This window comes from Ictidomys tridecemlineatus, chromosome 9, assembly GCF_052094955.1.
Source record: "Ictidomys tridecemlineatus isolate mIctTri1 chromosome 9, mIctTri1.hap1, whole genome shotgun sequence".
Lineage (NCBI taxonomy): Eukaryota > Metazoa > Chordata > Mammalia > Rodentia > Sciuridae > Ictidomys > Ictidomys tridecemlineatus.
Genome location: NC_135485.1, coordinates 12,112,326 through 12,132,325, shown reverse-complemented (window position 1 = coordinate 12,132,325; position 20,000 = coordinate 12,112,326). Strand labels below are relative to the sequence as shown.

Here is a 20,000-nt window from a genome sequence, read left to right as displayed (position 1 = left end):
TCGCAGCACTCTCTCACAGGCAAGGAAAGACAGACACAAGGAACCTCAAATGAGCCCGTCCCAGCTTGTGGGGCTGCTGGTGGTTATCTGGCCTCTATGGTCTTCAGTTATTCCTCTGAATGGAGAGGGAGCTGGATTTAGGATCTCAAAGGCTCCTGCGTGTAGCATCCCAAAGTCTACGATGTAATCCTGAATTACCTGATGTGGACCTCTGTTTTACTACTAGCACTTCTGAGATTCTTCTCAATAATCTCGGCAAATCTGGTTGGTGTCATCTCATTGGCTGGAGTTTCCATCAGCTGGCGGGCCAAGTTCTGCCCAGAAGCAAAGAGGACTCCTTTCTGCCAGGCCTCCTCATCCCCACTGCAGAAAAAAGCAGAGCTGCTGGTCAATGACCCACAACACTGACCTGTGGCCAGGAGAGGCTCTTACTATCCCACAACAAACAAGAGGAGGACAACAGATGGAAACTGGCTGACACACAGGACCTGGTCTGCTCTCTGTGACGTGACCCAGGCAGCTGGCGGTGCAGTGAAGAGCTAGAGGACAGGCCCTGGTGAAGGCCTGGGGACACTTGGCCGGGCAGTCCACTTCAGAATCCTCCCTAAACAGAAAGGGGCTGCCCAGATGGGTCTTTGAAGCTAAAAATCTACCACAGAAACTGAGGGAGGGGCTTTCTGTTTGGTTCTCCTTCCCTGCATTGCAGATAGCGCAGTCCCAAGTGCTAATCACCAAGCAGGCAAAGCAACCGCCTGGACGTGGAACTGAGGCTCTGCCGCCTTCTTTTACCTGGGTCAGGGCTCTAAATCCCAACAAAGTCCCCAATAGTAAGGATCAGCTTTAGAAAAGTACACACGTGGGCCCTTGGTTCATGATCCTAGAGCTCTTCTTGTGCACAAGAGCTAACAGTGTGGAGATGGGTAAAAGAACAGTTGATAGCTCAGTGGGTCACCATGCGTTACATATGACACACTTCACACTTTGTCTCTGGGTTAAGAGTACAACTCCCCAGAGATTTCAACTGCTTAACCGAGGTCACTGTGAGTTAAGTGGCAGAGCCAGGACTCCAACCAGGCTGACCACTACAGAGCCCTTTTCTCCAGCACCAGCTGTGTCAGGGTCACCCCTGCCCTCACGGCTCCCCATACCTAAGGTCTCTGATCTTCTCTCCCAGCAGTGACCTTGTCTCCCAGGTTCTAAGACTGAAATGCAAGAGGTGCTCAATGATCCACTGAGCCACCCCCGTGCCAGACCACAGGGCCAAAAACCAGTTCCCTTCACCCACGTAGCTCTGGCATCAGTCCAATGCAGGCGGATGCCAACTCAATGGAAATGATCTGGACTGAAACCCACTGGGACACGTCTGCATGTCGTTCCTTCCTCCCACTCCCCTACATTACATATTTCCAGTGTCCAGCAAGCGTGGAGGAGCACATGACAAAGGCTACAGCAGAGCCTGGGGACAGTTATCTATCACACATTAAAATGGCTGGGGCCATGGGAAGGTTAGGGACAGAGCACACAGCAGCGCCGGCCACTGAGAAGCAGGCGGCTCCCGTCCAAAAGACCACACTGTAGGACACCGGACAGCACCACCGCGCCTCGGTTTCCCTCCCTCACCTTCCGTGGAGCTTCGCGGACACTGCCATCTTCTTTTTCTGCTTTAGGTCATCGTATTCATAGAGACCCAGCACCGCTCCTTCTGCCGCCGCCTGAGCATCTCCACAGGGATCCACCTCCACAGAGGAGAGCTCCAGGTCCTGAATCTGCCTGCAGCCAGCTGCAGAAGGACAGAGGAACCAGGGAACGGAAGTCAGCGAGACAGTGTGTGGGCAGTGTGCTGAGGAAGCACCGGGCTTCCAACCCCAGTGTGACAACTCTAGTCCTCCATTTCCTCCTCTTAAAACGAGGCCGGGGCACACCTCACAGGCAGTGCCGAGCACAGGCCCTCAGATCACCAGGGCTCCTCACACGGGGAGACCCCTCAGAGAGAAGCAGCAGTACCAGGGTCATTTCTGACCACCAGTGCTTCTGGACAAAGAGTTTCCCAACCACCAGGGCCTCCCCAGTTAAGAGGAACAGAGAAAAGATGACCATGAGATTGCATCTGAGCAAAGTCCATTATTAACACAGCATTTTATTAAGATCGTGTCAGCAAAAACTCTCATATAAAAATTATGAGAACCCTTAACATGAACTTTGAAAGTAAGTTTAACAAGCATTTATGATACACACAGGGCCAGGTGTTAATCAAGCCCATTCCTGCTGCTTCAGCACGGATCTCAAAGACCTCAGCCACAGTCTCTGAGGTGAAGGTTCTCACCTCTGCTCAACTGAGGTGACTCAACAGCGTCCACCTCAACTCTTTCAAGCCATCCACCCGACAAACTGGGACCAGCACACAGCTTTTGAGAGTGATGAATAAGCACCCCACATTCTGCTCCCATATTCTCCGAGTTGTACATATATGACTCGCTGTTACTTAAAAGATGGGCAACACCAGGGGAGAATTACAAAGAGGAAAAAAAATCCACATGCCGAAATTTCTGGTAAAATACAGTTCTAAGGCCAATCCTATAAAAGTGAACAGATGATAGTAAAACCTCCAATATTAAGTATTTGAGAAATATTAACTATGGAGAATTATTAACAACAAAAATTTCATAAGCTAACCTCTATATCCTTCTTAGAGGCAAACATTCAAAAAATGGAAATTGAGTTTGTTAAGGTAAATTACTTCTGTGCAAATGTGATGAGGGTAGAGATGGCGAAAGGACAAAAGAAGGAGAAGACAGTCTTAAAGAGCGGACTGGAGAACCTTGACCAGTATTAAACTTAAAAAGTAAAGTAACCTGCGACAGCAACTCTGATGTTTTCTTTGCCTTCATGCCAGTTCTCCTGGTCATCGACGCCAGCTGACCTTTTGCCTAGGCCGACTACCACCACGCTGGGGAAGTCCTGTTCCACAGAAACACACCATCAGCCACTGTGTTTCTTGAAAGTGCTCATTTCCAGCAGAGAGACTCACTGAGCTCCCACACTATCACTTTATGCTTGGCACCTTTTACAAGGTGTGTCTGATAGAGTAAGGATAATCCTGCAAACAATTCTATGTAAGACAGAGCCATGCTGGACAAAGCCTTCAGACTGAGGAACACAAGACCGGCAGTAGAGAGTGACACGCCTCTTTATAATCTTAAATGATAGTTCTGCTTAACGTTGGAATAAAACTATATAATCCAACACAAAATTCTTAGCATGACTGGGCAGCTACGGTACAAGGCACCCAGAGGTGATCTTACTGAGGGTTGACAAGGCACATCATCATCATCTCATACCTGATGCAGACCATAAAAGGTTCGGGTTTTGCCTGCCTTCAGAGGTGGTCCAGATCTAAACCAAAAAGAAATAATTGTTTTGGAAATTTTCAGTTTGCTCTGTTTGCCTGGAAAGTAATATATACATACCTTTAGTATTATCATAATATTCTGCTAACTGCTTTTGTGGACGTTGTTTCATTTGTACTTTTACAGAACGTTCTCAGCTCGGATTTCCTAGATGCAGTACTTCTAACTCTAGCTCAAAAACTGTAGCAAACTTTCAGATTAGAGTTAACACAAATTTACTTAAAGCAATGGAAGCAATGCTGGCCCCACTGCACAGGGGATCTAAGCACTGGATGTGAGCACTGGATGATGGCTGGACTGAAAGACTCTCCAACCTTTCTACTAAACGACACAGCACACCAACACAACACCATGGTACCAGAGTGGCTGACTTGACAGCAGTGTGCCTGGTTTAGAGGATGTCTACAGATGGGAGACAGGGCAGTTTCTTATAAAAGGAATACTAAAGTACAGCCAGGGGCATGAGAAGTGCTGTGGTTCGACAGTCAGGAGGTCAGGGAGATCTGTACTATAGCAGTTGGCTTTTGGATTAATGACTTAAGCACATGAGAAGGTTCTGGCTACTGGTGAAGGACTAATTAGCTAAGAGGAGCTGCAGATTCTGTAACACATCCATTAATTAATTATTATACTGCATCTAGTAGATTCAAACAGGCTATCTATAATCTGAATAGTATGAAGCTGCAGTGGCTTTTAATGACACTTCTGTTTTTGCCAAAAGGAACCAGCAGCTCCAATGTCTCTCTAGTTCCTGTAGAGCCTAGCTAATCTAAGAGTGGTGGGAATCCCAGGCCCCTCCCAGACTTACTGAATTACAGTCTGCATTCTTACTACATCTTTGGGTAATCCAGTTGTACTTTTAACTTTTGAGAAGCCTTCAAGCTCCAGGCACAAAATAAAAAGGTAGAACCCTTATGCTGCTTTTTAACTATTAGTTAAAGGACACAGAGAGGCTGGTGGGAAGGGAGGGAATAAGGAAAGTGAATTTGAGCCAAGAAGGTGGGTTGAGGAAATCTAGTACTTTCCAGATCCTTCAGGATTTGTCCTCCACACTAGGTCTATGATTGGGAGGGAAACCATCTGACTTCCCAGAACTGCAGACCCACCCATACTGAAAGGCAAAGTGACAAAGGGCCTTCCAGACTTGCACTTTCACTTCCACCAAGAATTTCCTGGCTGGGGTGTTTGTGTACTGACTTATCTATCTATGGTACACCACAGAAAAATATCCCCCTTTGATTTGGGGAACTTTTAGGAACTGGGACCCCCAGGTAATACTTACACATTCAAAATCTCTCTCAGCTTTCCAGCCACCAATTTATCAAAGTTCTCTCCTGCACTCGTAAACTGTGGCACATCCTCTTCTCTGTCTCTGGAATAGATTCCTAAAACAAGGCCCTGAGAACAAAGCAAAAAAGATGAGTATAATTGGAGTAGATGCCTCAGCGGGGTTCAGGAGTCCCCGAGTTCCAGAAATTCCAGAAGGAACACATAATTCTACCAAAACTGTGCCCTCCATGAAGACAGAAAAACAAAACCAAAAAAGCAGCAGCCACATAAAAAAAAAAAAAAAAAAAAAAAAAAAAAAAAAAAAAAAGCAGCAGCCACGGCCAATATATGCACTCCACCTGCCTCAGTGATTCAAATTCCTACAGAGACTCTGGGTCACCTCCAGGAAAGAACTCTGCTTTCACACAAAGCAGAAAGAGGTTTATTTATTTATTTATTTATTTAAATATTTTAGTTTTCGGTGGACACGACATCTTTATTTTATTTTTATGTGGTGCTGGGGATCGAACCCAGCGCCCCGCGAGTGCGCTAGGCGAGTGCCCTACCGCTTGAGCCACATCCCCAGCCCCAGAAAGAAAGGGGTTTGGGAAAAAAAAAAAATCCAGTTGTCACCAAGTTAGACCCTGAAGGGCTTCTGAACATGTTATTCCATAATATGCTGCCCTGGCATATAAATTACTTTGAGCTGTTGGCACCTGAGAGACAGACAATATAGGCAGAGGTCTCAAAAATCCCCCTTTCTTACCTAAAAGCAGGGCATAAAATTTCCCATAAGAGAGGTGCCCTCACTAAACTAGGGAGAGCATTCTCATCACCACCGGCTGGAAGTTAATGCCAAAATGAACCTATACAAACAATCCTGCTGAAATACGCCTTATCCTCCATTAGCACTCCAATATATTTCCCAGTGCCTATCCCAAATGACAAGACAAAGGCCAACCTCCTTCCTCTTGTCATACCCCCACGCTTCATTTTTCTTTGTTTAAAAAGGTATAAAACTGCAAGGTTCAGTGGCCCAAGCCTGTAATCCTAGCTATTCTAGAGGCTGAGGAGGATCACAAGTTCAAGGCCAGCCTGGCAACTGAGCAATACTCTATTTCAAAATAAAAATGAAAAAAGGCATGGAGATGCAGCTCAGTGGTAAAGCATCCCTGGGTTCAATTCTTAGTACCAGAAAAAGAAAAAGGAAAGATAAAAAGCTTTTGGGCCTAATGCTTCTCCAGGTCTTCATTTTCTTCTGTAGGATCCTATGTACATGTAAAAATATCAAATTAAATTGCATGTACCTTAGGTCAGTGTCAGGCCTACTTTCTTAGACTCAACCATGGAACTGAGGGCAGAAGAGAGTCTGTTTTTCCTCTCCTATAACCATCAAATGCAAATCTTAAGACATTCTGCTATTATAGGTTGAGCATCCCTTATCTGAAATGCTTCGGACCAGAAGTGTTTCTGACTTCAGATTTCTTTTGCTTTTTTTCAATATCTGGGATGGAACCCAGGGCCTCCCATGTGATAAGCAAGCACTTACCACTGAGCTATAACCCATCCCTTTTTATTTTTTAAGACACAGTCTACATTGCTCAGGTTGGCCTCAAAATTGGGATTTCCTGCTTCAGCCTCCAGAGAAGAGTAACAGGCATGAGCTACCACACAAGATTTTTGCTATTTTTGTTTGTTTTTTAATATTTCTCAAGAATGGGACCCAAGTCTAAACCTGACATTCATTTGTTTCATATACACATAGCTTGAACGGATTTTGGAAAATTTTGAATAAGGGATGTTCAACCTGTATTCATGGTACTCTGGTCAACTCAGACTGAAAGACAAGAAGTAAGCAACTTAAAGGAGGGGCAGAACAGAGGGTTCTGCCAAGCACTTGGTGGCAATATTCCTTCATCTTTACAAGCCCCTGGGCCCCAAAACTCAAAGAATGAAGTAAACCCTGTGCTTTTCGCTTTTACAAAGACTTTAAAAAAAAAAAAAAAAACATTTCGTTTGCCTTAGGGCCACTCTGAGGTAAAAAGAACATGCATGCACTATTGCACTATATTTCCCACTTAACAAGATAAGGAAACTGAAACCTAGTGGGACACACTAGCCCCTGGATGGTAGAACTGTGTGAAAATCCAGATAACTTCTTCCTGTCCTTGGTCCTTCTCACAAAGCCACATAGGTACTTAGATTAAATACCACCCTGTCTATCTTTCTCACCAAAGAAAATACACTTTCCTTGGCATTGATAACTCTGCCAGGTTCTCACCTTCCTAAGTCTGCACACTCCCATAGACCAAATGGAGAACCTAGGAGTTAGGTCACTGTTACAGGCTTAGAATTGGAAAGAGCACTGAAGAAATGTGTGGTCCCTCTGTCATCTGTTGATACCTCCAGGAGACCTGTCTCAAGCCCCATCTAAAGAATTCTTCACCAGGGAGAGTCATTTCTTTCTGATCCTCCGGCATAACTCCCAAGCTTGTGCCCCTTCCACTGAGCCATTCCTCTTTCCAGATGTTTCAGACCTGAATTGCCTAATATGAAGGATCACTCTAATTTCTCAGGGCCCAATTAGGTGGAGTAGCCTTTTCTTCTGGAAAATGCTTTTCTTTTAATTTCACGAAATAACGCGTCTCTCTGCAGCGCCCCTTTCCCTAGAGAGGATCTCGTTTCCTCTGGAAACACGTTCAGGGAAATTGCTCCCAGAGGCCCTGTTTTCTGACCCTTGACTGCAGCAAGGAGGTCTTGGTGTGCAGCCCAGGCCCTGAGGCTGGCTGACTCTGGGACCTCTGCTGGCATTTGGGACAATAATGTCACCATCCCTTCTTAGTCACTCCAGAACTAAAAAGATGATGAATGAAATAAGCGCATGTCATTTTTGAAGCTCAGTGAGAGGGAGAAGGCTCAGTAAAGTGCGATCGGTAAATGGTAGCCGCAGGCATTCTCTTGCCCAGGGTTCAGGACCAGGCACTCCCCGCACAAGAAGGAAGATCGCGCCATCAGAAGACAGCAGACTGGGAAATCTCCGGGGAAGGGGGCACCGGCGACCCCACCCCAGCCCCTGCCAAGGCCGATCCTGCAAAAGGAGGGAACTTTTCATTTTAGTCGATTTGTGTAACTTGGCACAGAAGCAGCACACGCCGCGGCCTGGGCCCGCCCTGCCCCGCACCCAGGTCGCCCGCAGGCAGTCCTCCCGCGGTGGCCCGGGAGCAACTGCCGCCTCTCACCTTCGTCATGTCGGCGGTGGCAAGACTCCGGCCCCGGAGACAACTCACTCCCAGACGCCTGAGAGCAACTCGCCCGACTGCCGGAAGAGGCAGCAAGAACATCTTTTCAGCGCTGCCCCTTGCGCCGCCCTCCAGCAAGCACGTGGCGCAGGGAGGGACGGCGCGCGCCTGGGGGCGGGTCCACCGGGGTCGCCGGGCGCGCGCGTGGGAGCCGGACAGGTGCAAGGGGGCGGGGCTCTCGGCGCGCGGCCTGGTGCGCGCCTCCGGGCTGCGGCTGGGCCGAGCCGGCGCGCGCCGGGGGCGGGGTGAGTGGGTGCGCCCTGGACCGGGCGGGAGCGCGCTGGAACAGTGAGCGGTGCTGGGGGAACGCGCGGCTTTGGGGACCGGCTTAGTATTAGAAAGAGCACTGAACTATTGTTGTGGTCCCTGGGACCAAGACAGGAGGGTCCTAGACCCGGCTTTAGGGTCCCGACAGGCCTCTGTAGAGGGGCGGAGCTGCATGTGACGTCCCTCAAGAGGCGGCCTGGAGGCGGAGCGAGTGCTGCAAAGCTATTAGGGAAGCCGCGAAGTGCGACAGGGCACCAGCGCTTGTTGTCACGGTTGCAGTTCACTCAACTGGATGGGAAAGACACTGGCTCTGAGTTATTTTTATTGCTGCCCTTGCTTGTGAACTTTCATGTGGTTCAAGGATGCAGCACTGTTAAGGCAGTTGGCCCAAATTCTGTTTTTGAAAATAGGACCTAATGTTTTAATATAGCTTTAGTTTTTGAAAGCATTTTAAAAATTTCACTTAAAAAAAAATACACGACTTCCTACAACTCTGGGAACCCAGGAAAGCACAAAGAGGGATACAAAAGATAGCTTTAATATTAAACTAGTATCTTATCATAATTTTAGCTGAATCTTTGATTTCAACTCTGGGAGCAGGTGGAGGGAAGGGACACATCAGCAAAGCGAGCAGACGCTGCCAAAGTCTCTGTTGCGACAAGGAAATACATCTGTTCCACTGCCTGAGGGTTGGACCTAGGCAGAGCAGAGATTTGATCACCCTATCTGGAAGACTGGGCAGGATGGGACTGGTTGTTGGCTAGAACTTCCAGCGTCTATGTAGTTAAAGTGAGATCATCCAGCAAATCCCAAGTTTTCAAGGTGCTTTTACTGTGTTTTTCTGTTAAAAAAAAAAAAAAAAAAACGAGGGGTAAAATGGTATCTATAACAGTGTCCCTATCCTCAAGGACTTCATTATAAAGTAAGAGTAAGAAAACTTACTTTTTAAGGGTCTTAAACTGGGCCTTATAATTAAATTGGCATAAGACAAACAAGAGAAAAGCATATAAATTTTATTTAAAATTTTGCATATACCTGGGACCTCACAGGGAAATGAGGACCTGAAAAGTAATTCAGTACTTATATTGTAGGTTGCACAAAATAATCATTGTGAAAAACAATAAATATACATGGAAGCCAAAGGAACGGATTAATTCCACAAGGATAGATGATGCAGATTTCTCTTTGCTTGACTTCTTGTGAAAGGGTAAAGCTTCTAAGCTGGAAAGTTTGAATGTAAAAGATTAGGTATGATTAAGTTCCTTTGTTACACCCAGATTCCTGAGATAGTTAAGACAACGCCCTACTGGCCATTTAGCCTAGTGCCTTATGCAGTTCGTCACAGGGCCCGAACCAATCAGTTTGAATCACCTCCCCCCCCCACCTGTTCCCGCCAATGAATGTGCTAATCACGTCTCAGAGTTGTTGTTCAATTTTCCTGCGCCTCATGATGATTTGTTCTGATGTATGCAAAGCCCACCGCCCTCTCCAGAAAGTGTACTTAAGCTCTGCTTGACCTCTGCTCTGGGCTCTGGGCCGCTCTCCCTTCCTGAGTGAGCCTTGAGCCTCAGCGCGCTGAATTAGAATCCTCTTCAATAAACTCCCGCCTGCTCATTGCATGAAGCTGGTCTCTTGTGGTCTCTTTCTCCAATGAACCGGACCCTTACACTTGTCTCTGACCATAGTGCTCTCTTCCTCCTGGCATGGGGGAAGCATCATTCACAAGTGAGTTTTAACTCACTTTCAGAAAGAAAAGGTGAGGCCAGAGAGCCCTTTTGCATTTGTTGTTTTTCAACAGCCTTTGGCTCAAAATAATCTTTATGTCAAAGTGATGTATTTTGGGTTGTCATATTCTGCTATCCTTAATTATCTAGTAAGCATAAGATAGTTTTAAGAAAGAAATTTTAATAAGACTTATACAGTTGGGCTGGGGATGTGGCTTAAGCGGTAGCGCGCTCGCCTGGCATGCTCAGGGCGCTGGGTTCGATCCTCAGTACCACATAAAAATAAAATAAAGATGTTGTATCCACCGAAAACTAAAAAATAAATATTTTTTTTTTAATATTTATTTTTTAGTTCTCGGCAGACACAACATCTTTGTTGGTATGTGGTGCTGAGGATCGAACCCGGGCCGCACGCATGCCAGGCGAGCACGCTACCGCTTGAGCCACATCCCCAGCCCTAAAAAATAAATATTAAAAAAAATTCTCTCTTTAAAAAAAATTTTAAAAAAGACTTATACAATTATATGAGGGTATATGAAATGGCTTGAACCTGGAGTGTCCCCCCAGGCCTGTGTGTCAAGACTTGTGTGTCAAATGCCTGGCCTCCAGCCTTCGGGGCTATTGGGAGTTGGTGGACCCTTTAGGAGGTGGGGTCTGGTGGGAAGAAGTTGGTCACTGGGTGTGTGGTTTTGAGGGGATATTGGGCCCCTGGTTGTGTCCTGATTGCCACGAGGTGAATAGATCTCTTCTACTAATTGCTGCTGCCATGGTATGACCTAAAATGACAGAGCCAAGTGACCATGGCCTGAAACCTCTGAAACTATGAGCCAAAATAAGTCTTTCCTCCTATGGTTATCTCAGGTATTTATTTGTCATGGGGATGGGAAGGAGTTCTTTCTGTGTCTATTTCATTGCTTGACCATATCTTCCAGGAAACTTTCCTGACCTTCCACTACTAGGTTATGTGCTCCCAAAGGAGCCTGCCTCAAAGTGTAGTCACCTTTTTCTCTTTGCCCCACCCTCCCCCCCAGGCATCTTGGGGCATTGGCTTTCATCTTGGGATATTCAGTTCCTAGATTTAGTGTCTAGATTGTGCCTAGTTGCTATGTGAGGTGCTCAGAAGATGTTTGAAAGAATGCATGATCAAGGTCTAGTGAAGGTAGCGTTGGTAATTAAAGGATTGGTGTCGCTTGTGGCTTTCAGATAATAAACAGGCACACACACAGCTCCAAATGAGCCAGCAGAATGAGAAGCACATAGATGACTGAGGGCCACAAGATCAGGAAGAGCATGTGGGAAGGTTTAGGCTTGGCTTGGGGCAGAGATGTTAGAACTGCCTAAAATAAAAGGTGGATATAAAGAGGATGATGCTGGGTTAAACAGGATCTTGAAAGGCAGGAAGTGAAGTTTATTGTGGATGTGGGAGTCAACAAGGAGCCAGTGATGCTCTTTGTAGAAGCTGGGACAATGTACAATTGATGGACATTTCTGTCCAGGGAAGAGAAAAACCAGTTTGTCTCCATTTGCCTGTTGATTTCAGTAGGCCCGACCTATATTATATCCACTATTAGAATTCTCTTTATTTTATTTTTTTTGTTATTAGTTGTTCAAAACATTACAAAGCTCTTGACATATCATATTTCATACATTTGATTCAAGCAGATTATGAACTCCCAGTTTTACCCCGTATACAGATTGCAGAATCACATCTGTTACACATCCACTTTTTTACATACTGCCATACTAGTGTCTGTTGTATTCTGCTGCCCTTCCTATCCTCTACTATCCCCACTCCCCTCCCCTCTCCTCCCATCTTCTCTCTCTACCCCATCTACTGTAATTCATTTCTCTCTCTTGTTTTTTTCCCCTTTCCCCTCACTTCCTCTTATATGTAATTTTGTATAACAATGAGGGTCTCCTTCCTTTACCATGCAATTTCCCTTCTCTCTCTCTTTCCCTCCCCCCTCTCATCCCTATTTAATGGTGATCTTCTTCTCATGATCTTCCTCCCTATTCTGTTCTTAGTTGCTTTCCTTATATCAAAGATGACCATCAGTTGATACAATACAAAAATGTAGCCCATGGCTTTTTAAGGAGGAGTTGTTAAATATATCACAACGGAACCATCATGGTGAAGATTTAAAAAGAATACAAAAGAACAACCCAGGGACTCTGCCAGTTGGCACATTGCCATTGTGGACGTTCGTATCTGGTTTGCTTAGTCCAAAGCCTTCAATTCAGACAAAGGTAGAGGAAGGAGAAGACATATTGATTCAAGTAAAAGAGAAGGTCTCTCAAGTTAGTCAGAAAGAGGAAAAGATTCAAGTAAAAGAGAAGGTCTTTCGAACTAGTCAGACAGAGGAAGGAAGTTTAGAGAAGAAAAAGCCATCAGGGGAAAAGTTACAACAGGAGACTGCTACTAACACCTTTCTATCAGAGGGCGTAAGTGTCCAACCAACAGCACCACCTCTACAGTAGACTGCTACTAACACCATTCTATCACCAGAGGGTATAAGTGTCCAATCAACAGCACCACCTCCATATGCTAGGAGGCTCCCAACCCCCTCAGTTGATAGTTGGGATCCTGAGACAGGATCTCAAGTATTAACATGCCCTGTATTTGAGGTAGGAGGGCAGCGAATTTACCATGCTTTAAATTTCAAAACAGTGAAGCAGCTAAAAGAGACTGTAACAACCTATGGTCCTCAAGCACCCTTCACTGTAAGCTTGGTCGAATCCATTAACAACTTGAACATGACGCCAGCAGATTGGGCTAATATGTGTAAAGCTGTGCTAAATGGAGGTCAATACCTGTTATGGAAGGTTGCCAATGAGGAATTTTGCCAGGAGACAGCTAATCGAAATGCAGCAGCTGGTTATCCTCAGAGAAATCTAGATATGTTGTTAGGAAAGGGACCTTATGAGGATCAGCAGCAACAAATTGCATATGATCCTGGCATATACACACAAATTGCTATAGAGGCGGTTAGGGCATGGAAGACTTTACAAGGACATGGAGGTTTACAAGATCAATTATCTAAGGTAATACAAGGAGCTAATGAACCTTATGCTGAATTTGTAGATAGGCTTATTCAAACAGCTACCAGAGTTTTGGGGAATACAGAACAAGCAATGCCATTAATAAAACAACTGGCTTATGACCAAGCGAATCGGTGGTGCAGAGATATCATTAGACCATGGAAACATGAAGATTTAAACACATATATTAAATTATGTAGAGACATTAATGAACAAGAGTAAGTCATGGCAGCTGCAGTAAAACAGGCTTTAGATGCCAGAGACATTAATGAACAAGGGCAAATTGTGGCAGCTGCAGATGACAGGCCAAGAACATGCTACAATTGTGAACAAACAGGACATTTTAAAAGGAATTACCCCATAGGAGGAGGGTTTAACAAAACTAGGTATCAAAGGAGTAGAATACCGGGTATTTGCCCACAATGCCGTAGAGGGAGACATTGGGTTAATGAATGCCGTCCTCAAACCACCATAGAGGGTACTCCATTATCAAAAAACGAACAAGGACCAAGTGTTTATCCACGATATCGTGGAGAAAGGCATCGGGCTCCATTACCAAAAAATGGACAGGGGGGCCCAATGCTCCGGGGCCCAAAACCACAAATTATACGGAGCACTGGAGGAACCCAGCAACCCCATCAAGGTAGTGCCCAGGACACATTGTCCATCAGATCCCTCATCAGACAAACCAGAGGGAGCACAGGGTTGGACATCTGCGCCTCCACCAGATCAGTACTAACTCCAGAGATGGGAGTTCAAATCATTCCCACAGGGGTGAAAGGATCTCTTCCCAAAGGAACAGTAGGCTTATTATTGGGATGCAGCTCTTCTACTCTAAAAGGACTTATGATAAGTCCTGGGGTACTGATCCTGATTATGAAGGTGAAATAAAAATTATAGCCAGTTCTCCAAAGGGTATATCAGTAATTTCACCAGGCGATAGAATAGCACAGTTACTAATAATACCAAGCCTACATGATAAATTTTCCAGTCGTGCTGTAGAAAGAGGTTCCAAGGGATTAGGCTCCACAGGTGTAGATTGAGCTATGCTTTCTTTAAATTTAGATTCTCGCCCCATGCTAAAACTAAATATTCAAGGACATGAATTTAATGGGCTACTGGATACAGGTGCAGACCTTAGCATCGTCTCTCGTCAAGAATGGCCAAAACATTGGCCATTACAACAAGCCACTCAAACGCTTCGAGGCCTAGGAGTGGCGACTAATCCCCATAGAAGTGCAATGGTATTAGATTGGAAGGATCCTGAAGGATGTGAAGAAACTATAGAGTCATATGTATTGGATCATCTTCCCGTAAATTTATGGGGATGAGATGTCCTAGATCAACTAGGTTTGACATTAACAAATAACATCAACCAAAATGCACCTACTATTATGACTAGACAAGGTTTTAGGAAAGGAAAAAGATTAGAAAAACAAGAACAAGATATAGCAGCACCAATACAAATAGATCAAGGAACAGACAGACATGGGTTGGATTTTCAGAAAGGGCCACTGAGACAATAAAAATTACATGGAAATCAGAAAGACCAGTATGAGTTCCTCAGTGGCCCCTGACTAAAGAAAAGACACAAGCAGCCCATGATCTGGTCAAACAACAATTAGCGGAAGGACATATACAACCTTCTGTATCTCCCCATAATACTCCCATTTTTGTCATCAAAAAGAAATCTGGTAAATGGAGATTATTGCAAGATTTAAGAGCCATTAATAATGAGATGGTTATTATGGGACCTGCTCAATCAGGGATTTCTCAATTGTCTGCTTTGCCAAAAACCTGGTATGTTTTAGCTATAGATATTAAAGATTGTTTTTTTTCAATTCCAATTCATCCTGAGGATAGTCCACATTTTGCATTTACCGTCCCTGCACTGAATCAAGAAGGTCCTGATGAGAGATATGAATGGAAAGTACTCCCTCAAGGGATGGCTAACAGCCCAACTATGTGTCAAATTTATATTAACAAAGTCATCCAGCCACTTAGAAATCAAAATCCTGAACTACAAATATGTCACTATATGGATGATGTATTATTAGCACACAAGGCTAAAAACACATTGCTAGAATGTTATGCCACACTTACAAACTTATTAAAAAATTATAATTTAGAGATAGCAATAGATAAATTGCAATTAAATTTTCCAATTAATTATTTAGGAGTTCTATTATCCTCAACCATGGTCCGTCCACCAAAAATTCAAATGCGAGTAGATCAACTCAAATCACTTAACGACTTTCAAAAGTTATTAGGAGACATAAATTGGATAAGGCCTTATCTAGGTATACCAACAGGAGAGTTGGGATCTTTATTTGATATCCTAAAAGGTCCATCAGATCCAAATTCACCCCGTATGTTAATGCCTGAAGCAAGAAAGGCATTAAAAATTATTGAAATATATATGGAAAATATGTATTAGGTTAGAATTGATATAAGTTTGCCTCTATTTATTGTAATACCGACAAAAATATTCCTACAGGGGGATTTTGGCAAGAAGGTCCATTATTTATTTTCTGATAGTCAGTATATAGTTAATGCTATAGTATCCCTTGAAGATGCTGGTAGGATTTCCCCTTCTTCTACTGTTTCCTCTTTGTTTTCCACTATACAAAGTCTAATCTGGGACAGAAAAGATCCATTCTTTATAGGACATATCAGGGCACATACAGGATTGCCTGGAGCCCTTAGTTTGGGCAATGATTTAGCAGATAAAACTACACATGACATACATATTTTCTCTACACTAGAAGAAGCTATAAATTTTCATAAAAGGTTCCATGTCAATGCTAATACTTTACAAAAGCGTTTTAAAATAACTAAGGAACAAGCTAGACGAATAATAAAACAATGTCAAAATTGTGTGACCTTTTTACCACAGGTTAATCTTGGAGTCAATCCTAGAGGATTGATACCTAACCATATTTGGCAGATGGACGTCACACACTTGCCAGAATTTGGAAAATTAAAATATTTGCATGTTACAGTTGATACTTCTTCTGGACTTTTGATGGGCTCCCTTCATGCCAGAGAAAAAACTAAAGATGTTATAGCTCATTACTTACAAAATTTTGCCACTGTGGGCATTCCAAAACAGTTAAAAACAGATAATGCCCCTGGTTATACTTCTACTTCTTTTAAACAATTTTGCTCATCATTTGGCATTACTCATATAACAGGAATCCCATATAATCCACAGGGACAAGGCATAGTTGAAAGAGCTCATCAAACTATTAAAATGTACTTATTAAAGCAAAAAGACGGAATTGGGAAGGGGTATATATTCCCCAAAGATAAACTTAAAATAACCCTTTTTACTCTAAACTTTTAAAATTTGGATTCATCAGGACTTAGTGCTGTGGAAAGGCATATGTGTCCAAAAAATGTACATAAGCCCAAGGTACTTTGGAAGAATATTCTAACAGGACAATGGAAAGGTCCTGACCCAGTGATTGTCTGGAGTCGGGGGTCTGTTTGTGTGTTTCCACAGGGAGAACAACAGCCGATTTGGATTCCAGAGAGATTAACCAAGGTCCTGACCCAGTGATTGTCTGGAGTCGGGGGTCTGTTTGTGTGTTTCCACAGGGAGAACAGCAGCCAATTTGGATTCCAGAGAGATTAACTAAAGCGATTTCTACAGACCAAAAAGAAGATGATTTGGCTCAAATCCATAACAGCTGATATCCAAAACTCCAGTTTGGCTATCCTTACATCTGCGACAGAACCAGGATGCTTTTTTCAATATCTATTTTATTATTGCCCTTTCCCATATCATGAAGTTCTATTTTGTTTTTTGAGCTCATACAGACCTAGGTTAATGTTTTGCTGATCAGTTCTATTTTTTTGACTATAGAGTTTTTAAACATTGCAATGGAGATTTCACCTGTAAAAAGTTATAAGGCCTTTACTATTATGTTATGTTTGTATGTATGTTTACTATTACTATTATGTTATGTTATATTATGTGTGCACACTTGTGTTTTGTGTTATATGTTTGAATGTACATATGTTCATATATCATATATGATGAGCGCTCACGAAAAAATGGATCCAAAATTTTTTTTTATTTCACATGATTTAAATGGTTTAATTTAAATTGGGTAAACAACTGTTGAGGATTGTTTTAATATGTGAACAAAAAAGGAGGTTAACAGATCTGTTTGTTTACTTTCACCTTTCCTTTTCATTATATTTAATAATTCTCTTCAAGATAATGTAAATTGTTAAGAAAATTGTTTTCTTTTAGTGCCTTCTGGAATGTTACATAATTTTTTCTTTAGCCATTATTGCAAGAATTCCTAACTTCATCCCAGTGCCAGTGAAGACAAAGATAAAACCAATCTACAGCTTCTGCAATAGCCATCACTGAACTGCTTGCAGAACTTGCCTAGACTATGTGTCACTTGTATGCACTGTGAACTCACTTGTATGCATTGTGAACTATCTGTTGGTGCAGCGACTTGTGGTAGTGTTGGGGTATTTTTGCTGATGATGTCATCAGCGGTACAATTTTTCCAAAAGGAGCCATCAATTGGCTTGGTGTATCTTCCTCCCTTCTGCTTGTCATGATCGTTCAGCTAAAATTTGGGGGCCAACAGAGGTGAGGCAAAGAACCTCACCCGCCTGCTGGTACCTCTCCACAGGTGTGGCTGTATACTGGACTGGTAGTCAGTGTAAGAACCAATTACAATGGTACCAACCTAAGACAGGAGGCTGATGCCTTGAGATCAGCTCATCCGATAACGGGTAAGGACCATATGTACTATTGGACAACCTAAGGCACGGTCCCTAAGCCACATGCCTGTTGTTTAAACAGAGGGGGAGATGTTGAGAGCCACAGCTGAAGGGGCCCCAGCAAACTTCCAGCTGCCGGCTGATGATTGGCTCACAGCGGCCCCAGCAACATCTAGCTGATTGACTCCTCTTTGGTGATGCTCATGGGGCTGTTTCCCTGCCCTTTCAGACCATGGAGCTGCTCATTGGGGGACTTCTTTGGCTCCGCCCACATGACCCAGCCAATCGGCCTCAAGAGCAGGAGGATTGTGGGAGTGGGAGAGGCTTGTGTTTTGGTGAGAGAGGCTTGTGGGAAGCCGGTGGTGGCATTTGGGCTCTGAGGGTTTTTCCTGAGGAGTTGTTTTGTTTCGCGTGTGTGGTTCTAAAAATAAAGTTCGTTTCTTTTGACAAGTGGCTCCTGAATTGTGCCCAGCCAGACTGCTGGCAGATGACATTTGGCATTTGTTTTTTAGGGATTGTAGAATTCTCTTTTGAACCCATCATAACAACTATTTGATTCTGTTATGCCAGATTCGTGGGACCCCAATAGACCTCCGGGAGCCAAATCCGATGCAAGCACACAAGAGTCTTTATTGCAAGCTCGAGCCTGGACTCACAACCGTTCCGACACAGCAGTCCCAGGGACAAACAACTTAGCAGGGTGGGTATGTGCTTAGGAGTGCTCTGTGGGTTTTTCCAAGGACAAGGGTCATGCCCTCTTCCTTAGGACAGGCCTTGAGGTAGAAGCTGCTGTTATTTATTTATTTTTTGGCAATGATGACCCACTTGCCCTCACTGAGAACAGAGTTCGGTAATGAGAATCTTTTTATTTATTTTTTAAATGGAGTCCCATTAGTTTCTCAATTCCTTCATGAGTGAAATAAAATCTTTGACATGTGTTCATTTTTATTTCTCCATCAGAGTCAGGATTTTAAATTTTTGGAAAGCTTATCTTCTAATAAGCTGGCTGGAGGCATGACTTTCTGATGGAACTTGATAGCTGACTCCATTTGAGAAATGAAAGGTGGAATCAGCTAGATAAAGCCTGTGGGTGTGGGAGACATACCCAAGTGCAGTGTTTAGGGTCCTAACCCCTCCTTACTGCTTAGAAGGGAGATGCTGTGAAGGCAAGCTATTTGGGGTGGTTATTACATACTTCAGGAATGGGACATTGAAGGGGAAGCAAGTTGGAAAAAAAATGTCCAGTGGGGGCTTGAGATGAAGATGCAGACTTGTACCAGGGTGAGTTCTACGGCCAACAGATGGGATAGTTTCCCTAAGTGAGCCATCACAAGCAAGATAAGCAAGGGAATGGAAAAAGCTAAAGAAGACACCTAACATCAGGTAATGGAAGAATCCCAGGGAGAGGCAGAGTGGAGAGTCATCAGAGAGGAGAGAAGGGAATTGTCACATCAACATTGATGAATATCAGTCACATCACTTTGCAGACTCCTGGACAGGCTAATGATCCAACGCTGCTTCTAGCAGATTTAAAATGTTGACCAGGCTTGGTGGTGCATGCCTGTTATCCTAGCAGCTCAGGAGACTATGGCAGGAGGATTGCAAGTTCAAAGCCAGCCTTAGCAACTAAGTGAGGCTATAAGCAACCTAGTGACACCCTATCTCAAAATTAAAAAATAAAAAGGGCTGGGTATGTGGTTCAGTGGTCAAACACCCTTGTGTTCAATCGCTGGTACCAAAATAAACGAATAAATTAGTTAATTAAAAATTAATCGTTGGCATTTATTTACAGAAGGCAGGGAGTAACATTTTCAAGTAGCAAAAATTGTACATATCTCTTTCTTGTGTTCGGATTAAGGGAGTCAGTATATGTATTAACTATGGCATACTCTTAACTTTCCTAAAATCTCCTTTTATTATATTTTTAGTTTTATTTATTTATTTTTATTTTTTGCAGTGCTGAGGATTGAACCCAGGGCCTTATGCATGTTAGGCATCTGCTCTGCCACTGAGCTGCACCCCCAGCCCCATCCTTTTACTTTTGCAATCTCTCCCCACCAAATCATAAGTAGAAAATGTTATTCAGTCACAGTTGCCTAGGAAAATATTGAGTGTGTGAGTTATACCCCAAAATGAGTCTTCCTATTCCTCTAGCAATGGGAGATTCAGCAAGGCACATCATTACTTAATTAAAAACTATACTTCCTGACTTTTTTCTAGAATGACGAGGTTTCAGGTCATGGGAA

At 43.7% G+C, this 20,000-nt stretch overlaps 1 protein-coding gene and 1 non-coding gene across 2 annotated transcripts in view; one reads left to right on the top strand and one right to left on the bottom strand.

The window, feature by feature from the left end:
• Lap3 (leucine aminopeptidase 3) overlaps positions 1-8,073 on the bottom strand; it is a 30,534-nt gene extending 22,461 nt beyond the window's left edge. The window contains exons 1-6 of the mRNA XM_005318943.5: positions 7,916-8,073; positions 4,690-4,805; positions 3,339-3,393; positions 2,853-2,958; positions 1,621-1,780; positions 199-363 (exon numbers count right to left, since the gene is read on the bottom strand). Coding sequence (XP_005319000.1) covers positions 199-363; positions 1,621-1,780; positions 2,853-2,958; positions 3,339-3,393; positions 4,690-4,805; positions 7,916-8,017 — 704 coding nt within the window. The 5' untranslated portion in view covers positions 8,018-8,073. The remainder of the gene's footprint in view (positions 1-198; positions 364-1,620; positions 1,781-2,852; positions 2,959-3,338; positions 3,394-4,689; positions 4,806-7,915) is intronic.
• Positions 8,074-18,560: 10,487 nt separating this feature from the next.
• LOC120892475 (small nucleolar RNA SNORD103/SNORD85) lies at positions 18,561-18,645 on the top strand. Its single transcript, XR_005737193.2, has one exon. It is a non-coding gene; the product is annotated as a small nucleolar RNA SNORD103/SNORD85 (small nucleolar RNA).
• Positions 18,646-20,000: the final 1,355 nt, after the last annotated feature.